The sequence below is a fragment of the Lepidochelys kempii genome, chromosome 5 (assembly GCF_965140285.1).
Source record: "Lepidochelys kempii isolate rLepKem1 chromosome 5, rLepKem1.hap1, whole genome shotgun sequence".
NCBI classification, from domain to species: domain Eukaryota; kingdom Metazoa; phylum Chordata; order Testudines; family Cheloniidae; genus Lepidochelys; species Lepidochelys kempii.
The window spans coordinates 5,926,927-5,945,159 of NC_136384.1; the positions used below are offsets into that span (position 1 = coordinate 5,926,927).

Below are 18,233 nucleotides of genomic sequence, written 5' to 3' on the forward strand. Positions count from 1 at the left end.
CTGCGCAGCCAGGAACTCTGGGAGCTGTAGTTTCCTTGCTAGTGGACCGACGGGCTGTTGGGAGCGGTGCCTCCTGGGATTTGGAGTTCGCTGAGGACCGCTTTCCCTGGGCCAGAACGTAGGGAGAAATACAGCTCCCAGAATGCACCGCTCTTCCGGGTAAGCGCACAGACTCGCCCGTGCCTTGGCTTCTCTCGGCGGTAGCAGGACCAAGCTGGGGTCGGGGAGCCAATGGGCTGCGAGCGCCGGGGGCCGGCGCGGGTACTCTGGGAGTGGCGGTTGTTTCAAGATGGCGGATGTGGGTGCTGGGGTCGGAGGAGTCGTTTACTGGAGCAGGGACAGTATCCTTCGCGGAGCGCTTAGGCGGCAGCGGGCGGGGGCTGGGCCGTGGGGGCAGAGCAGAGGCCGGGCGAGGCTGAGCCTGTAGGAGACAGGGGCGTTGGGAGGCGGGGGGGACGGGGACGCTGAGCCTGTAGGAGACAGGGGCGTTGGGAGACGGGGGGGACGGGGACGCTGAGCCTGGAGGAGACAGGGGCGTTGGGAGACGGGGGGGGGGGCGCTGAGCCTGGAGGAGACAGGGGCGTTGGGAGACGGGGGGGGGGGCGCTGAGCCTGTAGGAGACAGGGGCGTTGGGAGACGGGGGGGACGGGGACGCTGAGCCTGTAGGAGACAGGGGCGTTGGGAGACGGGGGGGACGGGGACGCTGAGCCTGTAGGAGACAGGGGCGTTGGGAGACGGGGGGGACGGGGACGCTGAGCCTGTAGGAGACAGGGGCGTTGGGAGACGGGGGGACGGGGGCGCTGAGCCTGTAGGAGACAGGGGCGTTGGGAGACGGGGGGGGACGGGGACGCTGAGCCTGTAGGAGACAGGGGCGTTGGGAGACGGGGGGGACGGGGACGCTGAGCCTGTAGGAGACAGGGGCGTTGGGAGACGGGGGGGACGGGGACGCTGAGCCTGTAGGAGACAGGGGCGTTGGGAGACGGGGGGGACGGGGACGCTGAGCCTGTAGGAGACAGGGGCGTTGGGAGACGGGGGGGACGGGGACGCTGAGCCTGTAGGAGACAGGGGCGTTGGGAGACGGGGGGGACGGGGACGCTGAGCCTGTAGGAGACAGGGGCGTTGGGAGACGGGGGGGACGGGGACGCTGAGCCTGTAGGAGACAGGGGCGTTGGGAGACGGGGGGGACGGGGACGCTGAGCCTGTAGGAGACAGGGGCGTTGGGAGACGGGGGGGACGGGGACGCTGAGCCTGTAGGAGACAGGGGCGTTGGGAGACGGGGGGGACGGGGACGCTGAGCCTGTAGGAGACAGGGGCGTTGGGAGACGGGGGGGGGGGGACGCTGAGCCTGTAGGAGACAGGGGCGTTGGGAGGCGGGGGGGACGGGGACGCTGAGCCTGTAGGAGACAGGGGCGTTGGGAGGCGGGGGGGACGGGGACGCTGAGCCTGTAGGAGACAGGGGCGTTGGGAGGGGGGGGACGGGGACGCTGAGCCTGTAGGAGACAGGGGCGTTGGGAGGCGGAGGGGACGGGGACGCTGAGCCTGTAGGAGACAGGGGCGTTGGGAGGCGGAGGGGACGGGGACGCTGAGCCTGTAGGAGACAGGGGCGTGGGGAGACGGGGGGGACGGGGACGCTGAGCCTGTAGGAGACAGGGGCGTTGGGAGACGGGGGGGACGGGGACGCTGAGCCTGTAGGAGACAGGGGTGTTGGGAGACGGGGGGGACGGGGACGCTGAGCCTGTAGGAGACAGGGGCGTTGGGGGACGGGGACGCTGAGCCTGTAGGAGACAGGGGCGTTGGGAGGCGGGGGGGACGGGGACGCTGAGCCTGTAGGAGACAGGGGCGTTGGGAGACGGGGGGGACGGGGACGCTGAGCCTGTAGGAGACAGGGGCGTTGGGAGGCGGGGGGGACGGGGACGCTGAGCCTGTAGGAGACAGGGGCGTTGGGAGGCGGGGGGGACGGGGACGCTGAGCCTGTAGGAGACGGGCGTTGGGAGACGGGGGGGGGGACGCTGAGCCTGTAGGAGACAGGGGCGTTGGGAGACGGGGGGGGACGGGGACGCTGAGCCTGTAGGAGACAGGGGCGTTGGGAGACGGGGGGGGACGGGGACGCTGAGCCTGTAGGAGACAGGGGCGTTGGGAGGCGGGGGGGACGGGGACGCTGAGCCTGTAGGAGACAGGGGCGTGGGGAGACGGGGGGGGGACGCTGAGCCTGTAGGAGACAGGGGCGTTGGGAGACGGGGGGGACGGGGACGCTGAGCCTGTAGGAGACAGGGGCGTTGGGAGACGGGGGGGGACGGACGCTGAGCCTGTAGGAGACAGGGGCGTTGGGAGACGGGGGGGACGGGGACGCTGAGCCTGTAGGAGACAGGGGCGTTGGGAGACGGGGGGGACGGGGACGCTGAGCCTGTAGGAGACAGGGGCGTTGGGAGACGGGGGGGACGGGGACGCTGAGCCTGTAGGAGACAGGGGCGTTGGGAGACGGGGGGGACGGGGACGCTGAGCCTGTAGGAGACAGGGGCGTTGGGAGACGGGGGGGACGGGACGCTGAGCCTGTAGGAGACAGGGGTGTTGGGGGATGGGGACGCTGAGCCTGTAGGAGACAGGGGCGTTGGGGGACGGGGGGGACGGGGACGCTGAGCCTGTAGGAGACAGGGGCGTTGGGAGACGGGGGGGACGGGGACGCTGAGCCTGTAGGAGACATGGGGGCTCGCGGCTCAACCTGTAGGATGGTCCGGTGGTTTGGGTGTTAGCTTGTGGGAGACCTGGGTTCAATTCCCTGCTCTGCCACAAACATCCTTGGTAAAATGGGGATAACACTGGTGGGTGGGTGGGTATGTGTGTGTGTGAGGATAAATACACTAGAGATTGTGAAAAGAAAAGGAGTACTTGTGGCACCTTAGTACCAAGTACTCCTTTTCTTTTTGCGAATACAGACTAACACGTCTGTTACTCTGAAACTAGAGATTGTGAGAGGCTTAGCTACTATGGTGATGAGGGCCATATAAGTACCTAAGAAAGGAGACATAGAGGCTGAGGGCCCTCAGCACATGGGGAGGTGTACACGTATTGTGTGTGTTTGTGTGTAAAGACCCTGGGGTTGTTTCATCTCATGGGGAGGAAATATAGGGATCAGCCTGTGCTGGGAAGAGTGTCCTGTGCCAGCCTGTCATATGTATGGATGGAGTTGGAGGAGAATCTCAGCCAATTGTGGCAGTGGGGGTTGGCATATATGTACACAGTTGTGCGTTATCTCAGTGGGAGTTCATCTGAACTGTTCTGGGGACATTTGGTAGGGAACACACAGACTGAGAGGTGTCTTAGCTTGGAAGGGTGCTCCTTCGCTGTAATACAGTGAATGGCCCTTGGAGGTGGTTTTGCTGGCTCATGCACCATACCTAGTGCCACAGCACTGCTGCTTTATAGAAATGTTGGTTGCTGCCATGACATTGTTATTTTAGTCTAAGCTGTGTATGGTGAGGAAAAAGTTGTCCAGTGGGTATCTTGATCCCAGCAGTGGCTTCTTGGATCAAGATGGTACATAAGGATAGCGACTTCATGTCTCCCCTGCGGGCCACTGCATTCAGCATATGCAATTGCCTCCGTTTTACACAGCTCTCAGCAAGTTGCCAGTGTTACTGCTTATCTGGGCAGAGTTTATGCGGTGGTGTTGTAGCTGTGTTGGTCCCGGGATATTAGAGAGACAAGGTGGGTGAGGTAACATCATTTATTGGGCCAACTTCTGTTGATGAGAGAGACAAGCTTTCAAGGTACACAGAGCTCTTCCTCAGGTCTGGGAATGAGAACGATTGTTTGTAAACTTTGCCCTGCAGTATATGAGACCCAAACATTGTAGCCAAAGAATATGAAAGTGAGACAATTGAGGAACATAATTGAGTTTCATTGTCCATGACCAGAGAAATGCGAAAAATAAACATCATAAATAGTGACACAAGTTGGACTCCTGCAATTCTTTCAATCAAAGATAGGGTTAATAATTTATGCTGCAAACAAACATCTTTACCTCTGCTTACTGACACTGTCTCTTTAAAGAGACAAGGTGGGTGTGGTAATGTCTTTTATTGGTCCAACTTCTGTTGGTGAGAAAGACAAGTTTTCGAGTTCACACAGAGCTTATATGTGACCTGAAGAAGAGTGCTGTGTAAACTCAAAAGCTTGTGTCTCTCACCAGTAGAAATTGGTCCAAAGAAAGCTGTTACCTCACCCACCTTGTCTCTCTAATATCCTGGAACTGACACAGCTAAAAGAAAACTGCATACTGTCTCTTTAAAGAAGAGACTCTAAAGGCCACACCCTGCTCTGGATTATGCTGTTTTTTGTGCTCTTATCTTTAGACTAATTTATGCGGGGCAGGGGTTTTGGCCCTGTAGGCACTATTGTAATATAAATAATATGTTGCCCAGTGCCAGGTGCTTTTAGAGGGCTAGATATAGTAAATTGTATTTATGATTGTGACAACCAGTTATTTGAACATTTCTGAAATAGCTTTCTTCACAAATAACTGCTTGAAACCAAATCTTGATCTGCCTCAACAAATACATGAAAAGTCCCCAGACGGTTAACTTTCATCTGTCCTTTGAGGAAAGATCAGCTGAAAATGACCAACTTCCTTTTAAATCTTTGTTTCCTTTTAGCCTAATGGTCTTAATCATGTACCTTGTGCACTGTGTAGTCTGTTGTGGTATGTGGTTCAGTGTCAGTGTGACTATATACATAAGTCTCAGCAATTTGCCTTCCCTGTCTGTTCCCAAGAGATTCCTTATATAATGTTAACTTAGTCTAATTCAAATAAATATTGTGTTGCTTTATTACCTTAATACTTGGAGTTGCAACTGGGGCTGGTCCCGTGAATCTTTTGTAAAGATGACCTCTGAGATGATCTTTAGATGAAAGCTAGTACTGTACATACAAAGCAAAGGAGTACTTGTGGCGCCTTAGAGACTAACAAATTTGTTGGAGCATAAGCTTTTGTGAGCTACAGCTCACTTCATCGGTATGCATCCGATGAGGTGAGCTGTAGCTCACGAAATCTTATGCTCTAATAAATTTTAGTCTCTAAGGTGCCACAAGTACTCCTTTTCTTTTTACGGATACAGACTAACACGGCTGCTACTCTGAATACTGTACATACAGAGTGCATATGTTAGTATGTGTCTTCTTTTGAAGTCTGTGTTCGTGTTTTGTTCTGGTCAAGTTTGTCATGCATTAGATGCTTTCTAAATGGTGGAGAACCATAAATGGCACCAGGTCAACAATCTTTTTTGCAAATCACAGATTTAAAGGTGCATTTTCATATTTCTTTTTGTAGATCTCAGCTTGGACTTTTTCTCTTTGATTTGTTTTCCTTTAATGAAATTGCATACAGTTTCTGATGAAGAACAGCCGATGGTGTATGTGCCAGGTATGATTTCCTAATAGTTGTAAATGACACTTCGTCCAGTGAAACATTGCCGTGATTTTTCAGTTTTGTATTTTTCAGTTGCACATGAGACTGTAGAGCCTGCTTGTGTTGGGACATAAAGGATTATAGTAGAGGATCTATGGCTCACTGATTATAAAAGTATACAGTGGAAGATTAATTGTTTTAGGGACCCATTCCGATGTAGCCATACAGCACAGTTCTGTCTAATCTGTGGTGTAGGCTGAATCTTAATTGTGTCCCTGTTAAAAAAGTGAACATCTCTAAATGCTTGAACATCTCATAGCGAGGTTTGGGGCAAGATAAATTAAATGCAGATAGATCCAGTCTATATTAAAAGATGGAACTGTTCTACATTTAGTTTAGATGACAGTATTAATTGTCCCAGAATTTATAATAATATTAACTGTTTTCAAACACAGAGCCTTAAAACAAGTATAACAAGGTTGTGTCCTTGCCTGATCCTAAAAAATATGCTGTAACACATAACATGAGTGAGGTAGGTGTGTGTTTACAGAATTGGGCTGCAAACTGCATTGAGAAACCATGTGATCTAGGTTGACTTTTTTTTTTAATAAAACCCTAATTATGCAAGGTAGAGGGCCTATGCTACGGCTGAGATAAAACATGGCTGAATGTGATTGTAGCTAGTATGGTTCAAGCCCAGGTGGTGACGGGACCTAACAGTCTATGATGTGGAAAGGAAAGTTTATGATTTAGGATAACTTTCTGGATTTACAGTGGAAATAGTTCATAATGCAAACCAAAAAATATCAGACAACTTTAGGAACTCTGTCCGCTCTAAATGGGGGTGAGGAGTGGGATGTGAGAGGGGGATGGGAAAGCTTCTAAACAAGTTTTCTCTTTTTAATTACTGATTCACTTTTGAAATCTCCATACAAAAAATAAATGTACCAAGTTTGCTAATTTAAGTGAGAAATATTAAAACTTCCTGGTACCTCTAAACAGTGATAAAAATTTGGTTCTTCAGGCTCTGAAGACCTTGTCTTCGTTGGAATGGTCAGAGCTTACTACATAGTCATTGGCAGTGGAGATGAACTAATGTTAGCAGTGGTGAGAGATTTTTTTTACAAAATCTCTGTAGTGTTCACACAGTAATCAGGGTGCTAGCCTAGGACTTTGGAGGCCTGGGTTCAGTTCCTTGTTCTGCTACAGATTTCCTTTGTGGCCCTGGGCAAGTCATTTAGCCTCTCTGTGCCTTGGTTCTCCATCTTTCAGGTGTGGTTAATGGCACTTCCCTACCTCTCAAGGGTGTTGTGAGGATAAATACGTTAAAGATTGTGAAGCATTTTAAGATGTGCTGATGAAAAGCTCCCAGATAAGAGCCAGGTATTGTGGTTACCCATAAGTTTGACATGAGGAACAAACAGCCTTAATCTTGGGCAAAAATATACAGCAACAGTATATATGTTGGCTTGGCAGAATTCATTTTTTTTAAAAATAATTTTAGATGGATAATATCAATGTTTATTTTTAAGCAGTTTTAGATTTTTATTGATTTTTAAATTTTCAGAGTTGTGAGTAATTATGGAGGGGTCAGACACTAGTTAATGACAGATGCTGAGATTCGAAAAGTTAGTTTTATAATTGTTAAAACACAAATAGTCAACATCACATGTCAAAATATAGGAAGTAAATACCTTAAATCAAACTCTGAGTTTTCAAGCAGCATTTATTTTTACTTAACCTCTCTGTATGTTTTGATTATTGTCAATGGAACTATTTTTTCGTTTTTTGTGTGTGTGTATGGTGAAATTGACATTTACCAATTTAAAAAATCGAATCCTTCCAAGCCGAAGTATCTGTAAAATGTGAAACATCAAAATGTCACGTGAGCGGTGGTGACATTAGCCTTATTTATGATGCCTAATTAGTCCTTATTTACGGTGTTATTACAGAAGGTCCTTTGGTTTATGCTTTGGTTTGTGCAGTTATAGGACAGAACTAGTAGGTGTGTCCAAGTCCATAGGTTATTTTGGGAGCATTTGCAGAGTTTATTTTGAAGTGTGTGATAGGCTCCAGCTAGTGCTATCCATCTCTTTAGGCTCATTCCGTATTCATCTAAATATTTTGTGTGGGGAGCTTGTAAGAGCAAACTAAGTATCTCCTCTCAATGTCTGTTTTCCTTCTATAGGAATTTCTGCAGAAGGAAATTTAAGAACAAGACATGTGGTCAAGGGTCGAAAAAGCGAAGCTAAGCTGAAGGTCACTGGAGCTGCTCCTTCTGTTTCCATGGATTCCTTTAAAAGCACAGGAGACCCAACAGGGCAGCAGGTCAGCAAGCATGAACTTTTCTTATTCTGAAGCGTTCAGACAAATAGTAGAAAAAGTTGTAGATAATCATTACTTATCACTGACTTTTACACCATTGCAAACTTGCATGATGGCTAGCAGGCAGCAATAGAAATGAAGCCTCTTCCTAGAGGGGCCTGCAGTCTAAAGACAGGGCAAATATATGATATGAATAGAGTGCAAGTTGGACTGTGTTCAACATGTATTGTTATTCCCATACAGTTCTATGTACAGTAAATCTTTGGTTAGCTATGAAATAAGCTATAAAGCACCCAGAAGACAAGAGAGGAAATAGTGATCCAATCTAGTCAGTTGGTTTCACTTCTCAAACAGTATCTTTAATTTAAAATAGGAAATAAGAAAAGTTTAAAGACCTACTAGGTCACCTACATTATTCTCCTACCAATAGAAGATTGTTCCCTACAGTATATTGCAAGACAAGTTCCAAAGCAGTGGGACTTCCCTTGTGAGACTATCCCATAGTCTAATAGACTTCACCATTCAGAACTCTATGGTGAGATGTGTTCACCTGTGGAACATTGATAGTAATATTTTATTTAATGCCTCCTTTATCAGTCACTACCATCCTCCCTGTCACTTAGATCTGGGATCTAGCCATTATACTTTGTCTAAATCTTGTCATTTCTTTCTGCACAATATCTTTAAGATCCTGCATTCCTACTACCTCACAGTTAAGCTCTCATCTAGGCCTTCATTGTCTTGTGTTTTGACTACTACATCCCCCTCCTCCTGTGTCCTTAATAAATGCCATCTTGCCCCACTTATGTCCATTCAAAATGGAATTGCAGAGATTATTTTGCTGGCTCACTGCTTCAACCACATTCCCCCTCCCCCTTTGCATCCCTCTACTGGCTCAGTCTTTTCCACATCAAATGATAACTAAGGCTAAAAATTTTTCATTGTTATTTTTAGTAAAAGTCATGAACAGGTCACAGGCAATAAACAAAAATTCACAGAGCCTGTGACCTATTGGTTACTTTACTAAAAATAACCGGGGACAGGGCTAGATAGGGGGAAGAAGTGGAGTCCCATGGGGGGGAGGGACTGATAGGCTGAGCCCCCCACCATGGCAAGGGGCATAGCCCCGACTCCAGTGGCTGCAGCGGCGGGCACAGCCATGGGGGACATGCAGAGCTGGCCCAGCTGAAGTCCCTGCCAAGCCCTAGCTACTGCAAGCAGGGGTGACGCATACATACATTGTCCTGGGAAGCCGCAGGGGGGGCAGCCCAGCCAAACCCAGGACGCTGCGGGGCTTTGGCGTGTGGCCCCATCTACTGCCCATGGGACGCCGCAGGGCTGGGTGCATGGCCCGGGCTGCAGCCCCCAGCCTGGCTGTGGCCCCCAGAGGAAGACGCGGGGCTGGGGCTGCAGGGTCCTTGTTCCAGCTAGCCCCGTTGTAGGACACAGTCCTGCCGCCTCCTCCTGAAGCCCTAGAAGTCACGGAGGTTCAGCAAAGTCACAGAATCCGTGACTGCCATGACTAAATCGTAGCCTTAATAATAACTACTTGTTTTACCTTTAAGGCCCTTCATGGCCTATCCCCACCCTACTTATCACTACTTACATGCATTTGAGCTTTTAACTCCTGCCTGCGCTCTGCCAGTGATGCCAGTCTTGACTGCCCAGTTTTCCAACAAGCACTTCGGTGCTTTCTCCCGTGCTTCCCCTTATACATGGAAGCTGCTCTCGATAAACACACACAAGGTGAGCTTGTTCTTCAAATCCCTCCTTAAAACTCTCCCCTGCTGTGTTTCTACAGAATGCTTGACAACAGTTAGGCAGCTGCTGTGCTGTGACCATTGCTTCTTGTATTGTCCATAAGTCTCACCTTGTGTTTCTTTCATCTTATGCTTAGATTGTGAATTGTTTGGGGTGGGATTGTCTTTTTGTTGTGTTATACAGCTTGCAGCGCTGATCGGCCTTGACCCCCCCCCCCCCCTTGACCCTCCTAGCTGTTCCCACTATATAAATAATAATAATAATAAAGAGGGATGGAAACTAGGTCATAATCTTTTTGCAGTGGGCTCTCTTGTTGTCTTGCCTTGGAGAATCCTTATGGAGACGTAACAATTCAGGCTTATCCTTTCCATGATAAAGGAAAAAGAAGTCTCATGATATTTTACTTGCTACAGTCAGGTGAAGTTTTACAAGGTTTCTTTGCTCCTAGAGTCACGATGGCCACTGCCCATTGCGTCAGAGGTATTAAGTATCGAAGGAAGAACTGACCCCTTTACTTTGATATATTTCAGTTATTGGTAGTCAGAGGTGAGATGCCAGAACACTGCATTGAAAAAAATGAATTGTGTTCCCCTCTAATATGAATCCTAGCAGAGGTGACTTGATCTTTCATAATTCACATATCTGAGTATTCATAGCAGATCTAGGTATTCATAGCAAATATGATGGTGTATGGGCATATTTTTATGAAGGACTTTGGGATTTTGGGGGATGAAAGATGCTGTATAAATGCAAAATACTAGCCTAAGGCCATGTTTTGCCCTGACTGATTCAATAGAGTTGGACAAGATGTAAACCTGGGTAGAACTTGCCCTGTATTTTCATTTGTGTGTGGAGACAATGGCCTTCTCATTCTTTTTTTAAAAGGTAGTTATACTGTTAAGAATTCTGGACCTTGATGTGTGTTGACGTACAAATCTGAGGTGTGGACTATGAATGTGCAAAGACAAGCTTGTCTGGCTCCTTCTTCATCCCCTAAATCCACCTGTGTCACTGCAAGCAGTGCAGTTTACGTGGGCTTGGGGGATGCCTTCATGGTCTGTGCCACGCTGTGGAGTAGGGTTGCCAATTGTCTAATCACACAAATCCAAACACCCTGCCCTGCCCCTTCCCCAAGGCCACATCTCTACCCCGCCCCTTCTCTGAGACCCCATCCACTGCTCACTGTATCCCCCCTCCCTCTGTCGCTCGCTCTCCCTCACCCTCCCTCACTTCCACCAGGCTGAGGCAGGGAGTTGGGATGCAGGGTGCAAGCTCTTGGAGGGAGTTTGGGTGCGGGCTCTGGGCTGGGGCAGGGGGTTGGGGTGCAGGAGGGAGTGAGGGGTGCGGGCTCCAGTCGGGTGGGGCTTACCTCAGGTGGCTCCCAAAAGCGACAGCCCATCCCTCTGGCAGCAGCTCCTCGGCGGGGTTGATCAGGGGGTCTTTGCGTGCTGCCCCTGCCCACAGGCACCGCCCCCGCAGCTCCCATTGGCCGCAGTTCCTAGCCATTGGGCGCTGCGGAGTTTGCACTCAGGTCGGGGGCAGCGCATGGAGACCCTCTGCCCCCTCCCCAGGGGTTGCAGGGATGTGCTGGCTGCTTCCGGGAGCGGTGCGGAGCCAGGATAAGTAGGGAGCCTGCCTAAGCCCCGCCGGACTTTTAGCGCCTAAAGTCTTCTGGTTTGGCTTCAGTAGCCTCTGGGCGATAGAGCCTGATTCTGGGAGACTCCCGCCAACCTTACTGTGGGGTAGTCAGATCAAAGGAACCTGCAGCCTGAAACTCAAAGTTTTAATAAAGGAAATGTATTTAATTTAAATAAAAATTAAAAGGCTATGAATGAGGGTCATTTTAGAGCTTAGGGTGTGGAATAACATAACTCTGCATAAGAACATCGCCTGTCTTTCTATTAGGTTACTTACAGTAATTGTATTATTAGATTTTGAACACTGGTTTGAAACAATCTCAAGATTGAAGGGCATGTTTTCTCCTTGGTGTGTACACTCAACTCCCATTACTGCTAACAAGGAGACAGAGAAGCATTCACTGTCCGGGAAGGTTAAACTTGTTGTTGTTTGCTTCATACTTTCAACACTTATTCTGTCTTGTACTTTGTAGTAAATTTGCCCCAGTTTAATTGTGAGGTCTTTGAGGGTGGGACTATTAAGTACGGTGTACACTTAGTAACACCCATAATTCACAGATGTATAGATTTCAAGGCCAGAAAGGACCACTGTGATCATCTGGCCTGACCTGTATTGCACAGGCCATAGATCTTGTCCAGAATGATTCCTTTTAAATGAGACCAGATCTTTTTAGCAAAAACATCCAATCTTGATTTAAAATAGTCAGTGATGGGGAATCCACCATGACACTTGGCAATGTTCTCTCTAATTTTTTCTATCCATGTGTGGAATGAATTTTGCTATGTGCACCAATATCGAGGTCATGTGCGCCACCAGTAGAAAGAAAAAACCATAATATATATTTTTAAAAAGTTACCACAGGGATAATTACTTCAGGTAGGACGGGCTAGGCATTTTAGAACTCACTGTTCAAAGAATTAAATTTATGAAAGGCATAGACCAGTCTAGAAACTAAAATAACAGCACTTTGAAAGAATAAAATTACAGAGAATATATATGCATTGCAGGAAGTACCAAGAAGTAACAACAACAACACAAGTATATGTTGGGAGGTAGGTGAGTGAGAGAGAGAGCTAGCTAGCGAGCTAGCTGCTGGGGAGACCGTGTGCTGCCTCTTTAAGGCACTTACTCACCAGAAGGCTCCTTCAGGCCGCAGCAGCTCTCCTGCTCCTGAACCCTGGCCCCCCTCCCCTGCTCTGCAGAGATGGGGTACATGGGTGGGGGGAGGGGGACACCATGATATCAGCGCCCCTGTCTGTCCCTGTTCCGCACAGCAAGCGGGAGGGTCCCAGGAGCAGCTGACCAAAGGCTCCAAGGCAGAGGGCAGGAGCAACGTGGCTGCAGAGTAGCACGGGGCGGGACACCTGAACACGTGCTGCTGGATGTGTGCGGCTCTGCTAATGAAATGCGTGGCACTTGATTCAATTCTGGGAGGCCATGCGACCTCGCAGCGTAGAGGGAACACAGACCCTTGGTAAATCGTTCCAATGGTTGAATAGTGTTGTCAAAAATACATGCCTTCTTTCCAGTCTGAATTTTGTCTAGTTTCAACTTCCAGCCATTGGATTGTTTTATACCTTTCTCTCTTAGATTGGAGATCCTATTATTAAATATTTTCCCCCCATGTAGGTACTTATAGTCTGAAATCAACTCAACCATTAACCTTCTCTTTAACTAAAATTAATTGAGCTCCTTGAGTCTGTCACTATAAAGCATGTTTTCTAATCCTTGAATAATTCTCGTGGCTCTTCTCTGAACCCTCTCTAATTTATCTACGTTCTTCCTGAATTGTGTGCCCCAGAACTAGACAAAGCAGTGGTCACACCAGTGCCAAATACAGAGGTCAAACCACCTCTGTACTCCTACTCTAGAATTCCCATGTTAGTCCCTTTGGCCACACAGTCACACGGGGAGCTCATGTTCAGCTGGTTATCTACCATGAGCCCCAAATCTTTTTCAGATTAGCTTCTTCCCAGGATAAAGTTCCCCATCTTGTACGTATTGTCCACGTTCTTTGTTCCCAGATTATACATTTAGCCTTATTAAAATGCATGTTCTTTGCTTTTGCCCAGTTTACCAAGCATTCCAGATCGTTCTGAATCAGTGATCTGTTCTCCATTATTTACCACTTCTCCAACGTTTGTGTCATCTGAAGACTTTATCAGTGATGATTTTGTTTTCTTCCAGGTCATTAATAAAAATGTTAAATAGCATAGAGCCCAAGAACCAATTCCTGTGGGATAACATTAGAAACTCACCCATTCAATGGTGATTCCCTGTTTACAGTTACATTTTGAGACCATGTGTGCCATGTTATTTTTATACCTTTTTGGTTTTCAGTCAAAATATCATGCCTTACAGAAGTCCAGATATATTACATTAACTCTATTACCTTTATTAACCAAATTTGTAATCTCATAAAAAAAATCAAGGTCAATTTAGGTCTTTTCTCAAAATAAACCAATGTTGATTGGCATTAATTATATTACCCTCTAGTTATTTATTAATTGAGTCGTGTTTCAGCCATCCATTATCCTTCTGGGATCGATGTCAGACTAACAGACCTATAATTTTCCAGATCATCCCATTTACCCTTTTTAAATACACCTCTGCCCAGATATAACACTGTCCTCGGGAGCCAAAAAATCTTACCGCGTTATTGGTGAAACCACGTTATATCGAACTTGCTTTGATCCACAGGATTGCGCAGCCCGCCCTGTCCCCAGAGCGCTGCTTTACCGCGTTCTATCCAAATTCGTGTTATATCGGGTCGCGTTATATTGGGGTAGAGGTGTATTGGCACAACATTAGCTTTCTTCCAGTCTTCTGGAACTTTCCCAGTGCTCCAAGACTTGTTGAAAATCAACATTAGCAGTCCAGCAAGCTCCCTCAGGCAGCTTTTTAAAAACTCTCAGATGCAAGTTTTCTGGGTCTGCTGGTTTAAAATTGTCTAACTGTAGTAGCTGCTGTTTAACATCCTCCTGAGATACTAGTAGAATGGAAAGAATGTTAGGTTATATGATATGACTTCATCATCTGATGATGATCAAGGTTTAGAGCTCTCCAGTCTTCTACTCAAGCATATAGGAACCTGCAGGTTTTATTACATGTATGTAAAGATCTAGCACACTGAAAACACATTCTTGAGTATTTGCCATTACTTCCACTTAGTTTGATTTCTATTTTATTACTACCAAATTCTCGGAGTAAATAATTTGGATTAAAAATAATACAATCTCCACCTCTTCTTTGGATCGCTTTCTATTCCATATAGGTTCTTATAGTGAGCTCATCACTGTAGTATGAGAGTACCTGGCACAGGCCTTGGATAACTCAATCACTAGCTGTATAAAGTTGTTCTTTTACTAAGTAAGGGCAAACTTGGAGTTCAGTGGAAGAACCCATGGAAATATCCACAATTATATTCAGGCTTTGCAGAATTCAATTTTTTAAAAAAAATAATTTTGATGGATAGTGTCGCTCTTTAAGCACTTATTTAGATTTTTACAATTTAATATTCAGTTGTGGGAAATTATGTACAGGTCAGACAATAATTATTTAATGACAGCAGATGTTGAGAATCAAAAAGTTAGTTTTATAATTGTCAAAGTACAAAGTGACAACCTCACATGTCAATATACAAAGTAGATACCCTTAAATCAAACTGTAAGTTCTCAAATGATGTTTTCCTTGCCTATCTGTAAATTTTGATCATCAGTGGAAATATTTTTTCATTGATTTATATATGCATGGTGAAATCAACATTTACCAGTTCATAATCTAATCCTTCCAAGCCTAATTATATGCAATGACAATAATAGTGATATGCTAAGAATGGACTTTTAAACTATAAACTGTGTATGCCCTCTGGTGGACATGGATACCAATTGCATCCATTTATTTAGATGAAATATAGGAGTGGACTGTCTCAGAAAGAAGATGAGAGCATGGCAGATTAGATTTAAAAATTATTCTTGTTTGTGGGGCAAGGTTGGCAGCGATTGAGAAGCAGTTGAGTATAGTGTAGATTTTAAATCTAATAAAAAAGAATTAACACTGGCTAGTGGAGTGGTGGTAACTCAGTTTGGTGTGTGTTTCTAAATAAACAAAACACAATGGAGCTAACAAGATATCTATCCTGATATCACCCTGATCACTGCTTGTATGTTGCATTCCTGTTGCTCTCTCTGACTCCTGTGTATAGCCACCCAATGAGTTCCTGATTTTGATCAGTCACTTTGAGTGCAATCACAATACAAATATAATCCTAGATTTGTAGGCCACAGGGGACCATTTTGATTATCTAATTGAATCTCCTGCATAATGGGAGCCAGAGAACTTTGCGGAGCAAACCCTGAATTGAGCCCAGTAACTTGTGGTTGAATTAGAGCATGTCTTTTTTTAGAAGAATCCACCACAAAATGTGGTAAATTGTTCCAATGGTTAATTACCCTTAAAGTTAAAAATAGGCACTGCATTTCCAGTCTGAGTTTTAGCATCATTTTCTAACCATTACATCCTGAAATGCTTTTAATAGCTTCAGAAATACTTGTTCTGTATAAACTATTGCATTTTAAAATACAAATTTTACTTTTCAGGTCACTAATGGAGGAGTGAAGAGTGCTTCTTTAAAGGATTTATGTCCCGAGGACAAGCGACGCATTGCGAACTTAATTAAAGAACTTGCCAGGTGAGAAGCTTCACCTGAAAATGCATTATGTTTAGGGAGCGTCATTCTTTGAGTTAATGCCAAACATCTTAGAACTTCATCTTTGTTAAACAGACATAAGCATAAAGTGATTGCTCTTGCTGGAAGAGACTTCAGCAAGCAGGAGACCCAGTAATGTTCCTTTACTCCCCTGACCAAAAAAAAGATAGGTGGCACTGAGCTATTAGGCCTTCATCCTGCAGACTGCAGGAGCCTGTTCACACAGAGCTAGTTACAGGATCATGGCCTTAGTTGCAACAAGGTCTCTTTCCTCTTGTGTGTAAAAGAAAATATTAAATTATTTCAGTTATTTCCTTTGTTTTTTGAAATCACAAACGTTGCTGGTATGAAACTGTACAGTTTTCATCTGCCAGAGGAGCAAGTTGAAGAGAACTACCATTTAGAGGTAGGGCCATAAGCTTTCGTGGGTATCCACTTCTTCAGAAACATGAAGTGGAAAATTACAGATGCAGGCATAAATATCCTGGCACATGAAGAGAAGGGGAGTTACCTTACAGGTGGAGAACCAGTGTTGACAATTCAGTCAGGGTGGATGTGGTCCACTCCCAATAATTGATGAGGAGGTGTCAATACCAAGAGAGGGAAAATTCATTTTGTAGTGAGCTAGCCACTCCCAGTCCCTATTCAAGCCCAAACTAATGGTGTTAAGTTTGCAAATGAATTGTAGCTCTGCAGTTTCTCTTTGAAGTCTGTTTTTGAAGTTTTTTCTTTGCAGGATGGCTACTTTTAAATCTGTTATAGAATGTCCAGGGAGATAGAAGTGTTCTCCTACTGGCTTTTGTATGTTACCATTCCTGATGTCTGATTTGTGTCCATTTATTCTTTTATGTAGAGACTGTCCAGTTTGGCCAATGTACATGGTAGAGGGGCATTTCTGGCACATGATGGCATATATCACATAAGTAGATGTGCAGGTGAATGAGCCCCTGATGGTTTGGCTCACGTGGTTGGGTCCTCTGATGGTGTTGCTAGAGTAGATATGGGGACAGAGTAGGCAATGGGGTTTGTTACAGGGATTGGTTCCTGGGTTAGTGTTGCTGTGCTGTGGTGTGTAGTTGCTGGTGAGTATTTGCTTCAGGCTGGGAGGACTGTCTGTAAGCGAGGACTGGACTGCCTCTCAAGGTCTGTGAGAGTGAGGGATCGTTTCCCAGGATAGGTTGTAGATCGCTGATGTGCTAGAGAGGTTTTAGCTGAGGGCTGTACATGATGGCCAGTGGTGTTCTGTTGTTTTCCTTGTTGGGCCTGTCCTGTAGTAGGTGACTTCTGGGTACCCGTCTCGCTCTGTCAGTCTGTTTCCTCACTTCCCCAGGTGAGTATTGTAGTTTTAAGAATACTTGATAAAGATCTTGTAGGTGTTTTGTCTTTGTCTGAGGGGTTGGAGCAAATGTGGTTGATCTTAGGGTTTGGCTGTAGACAATGGATCATACTATGTGTCCTGGATGGAAGCTGGAGGCATGTAGGTAAGTACAGCGATCAGTAGGTTTCTGGTATAGGGTGGTGGTTATATGACCATCGCTATACTGTGCAAATAAGCAATCTGTCTCACCTCTTACATGTTTTAACTTCCCTCCCACCGTGATCGAAAAAAATTGGAGTCTCCTCATCACACAAAGATGAAAAATGAAATGAAAGACGTGAGTGAGTCACCCTGTTCTAGTTTCCATTTAAAAAGGAGGGAAAGAACATTTTGTAATGTTATGTTACGCTAAAATTTAAGATGAACCTTTTTTCTTCCATGTATTAAAGGCAGTTGGTGATGATCCCAGCATTGCATACTTATAACCTTTCAGAAGTTTTACTGAGTACCTGCTTGTTTGCTCTTGATGGTAAAACAAAAAAAAATTGGATTTTTTTGCTGTGTAAGCTCTCTAGGGCAGGGTCCATGTGTTTGTATTGCCCGAAGCACCATTGTGCCTTAATCCTGATTGAGCCTCAAGCTGCTACCGTAACATAAATATTAAAGAATAACACTGAGAAGATCATAATCACTTTACTTGGTGTTTAGCATCCACGTGTGCTCAGTGGAGAAGTCTGTTGCTAGTGAATCCCAGGTACTTGACTTTCCCTAGGAAGCTTATTTTTCTGTCAGATGGTAATATAGATAGTTAATTTAGGAAAAAATAAGACCTTATAATGGGAACAGTCAGGTTCTAAATAAACAATTTAAAAAACCCACAGATTTTATCCCCTCCATTAACACTTCAGATTAAAACACATACTGCTTAGGACTCTAAATGTGCATAAGTTACCTGACTGTTTGAACAAGTGCACCATTTTTTACACAATCTTCATTATAGGGCGTGCATTCTTTTGGAAATCCTAGTTGACGATAAGATGGTGCTTACACTGTCAAAGACTTCATAATACAATAAGGTT

At 46.0% G+C, this 18,233-nt stretch overlaps 1 protein-coding gene across 7 annotated transcripts in view; it reads left to right on the plus strand.

Annotated features, from left to right (window-relative positions):
* Positions 1-154: 154 nt before the first annotated feature.
* Positions 155-18,233, plus strand: part of KIAA1328 (KIAA1328 ortholog) — a 284,448-nt gene continuing 266,369 nt past the window's right edge. For 6 of the 7 annotated variants that reach the window (XR_012158833.2, XM_073343413.2, XM_073343414.1 and 3 more), the window contains exons 1-4: positions 155-341; positions 5,384-5,419; positions 7,593-7,732; positions 15,727-15,818. Coding sequence is in view for 6 of the 7 variants with exons in the window: in XM_073343413.2 (XP_073199514.1) it covers positions 290-341; positions 5,384-5,419; positions 7,593-7,732; positions 15,727-15,818 (320 nt within the window). In the remaining variant the exon portion in view is untranslated. The remainder of the gene's footprint in view (positions 342-5,383; positions 5,420-7,592; positions 7,733-15,726; positions 15,819-18,233) is intronic. The other variant, XM_073343417.2, reaches the window with a different exon arrangement.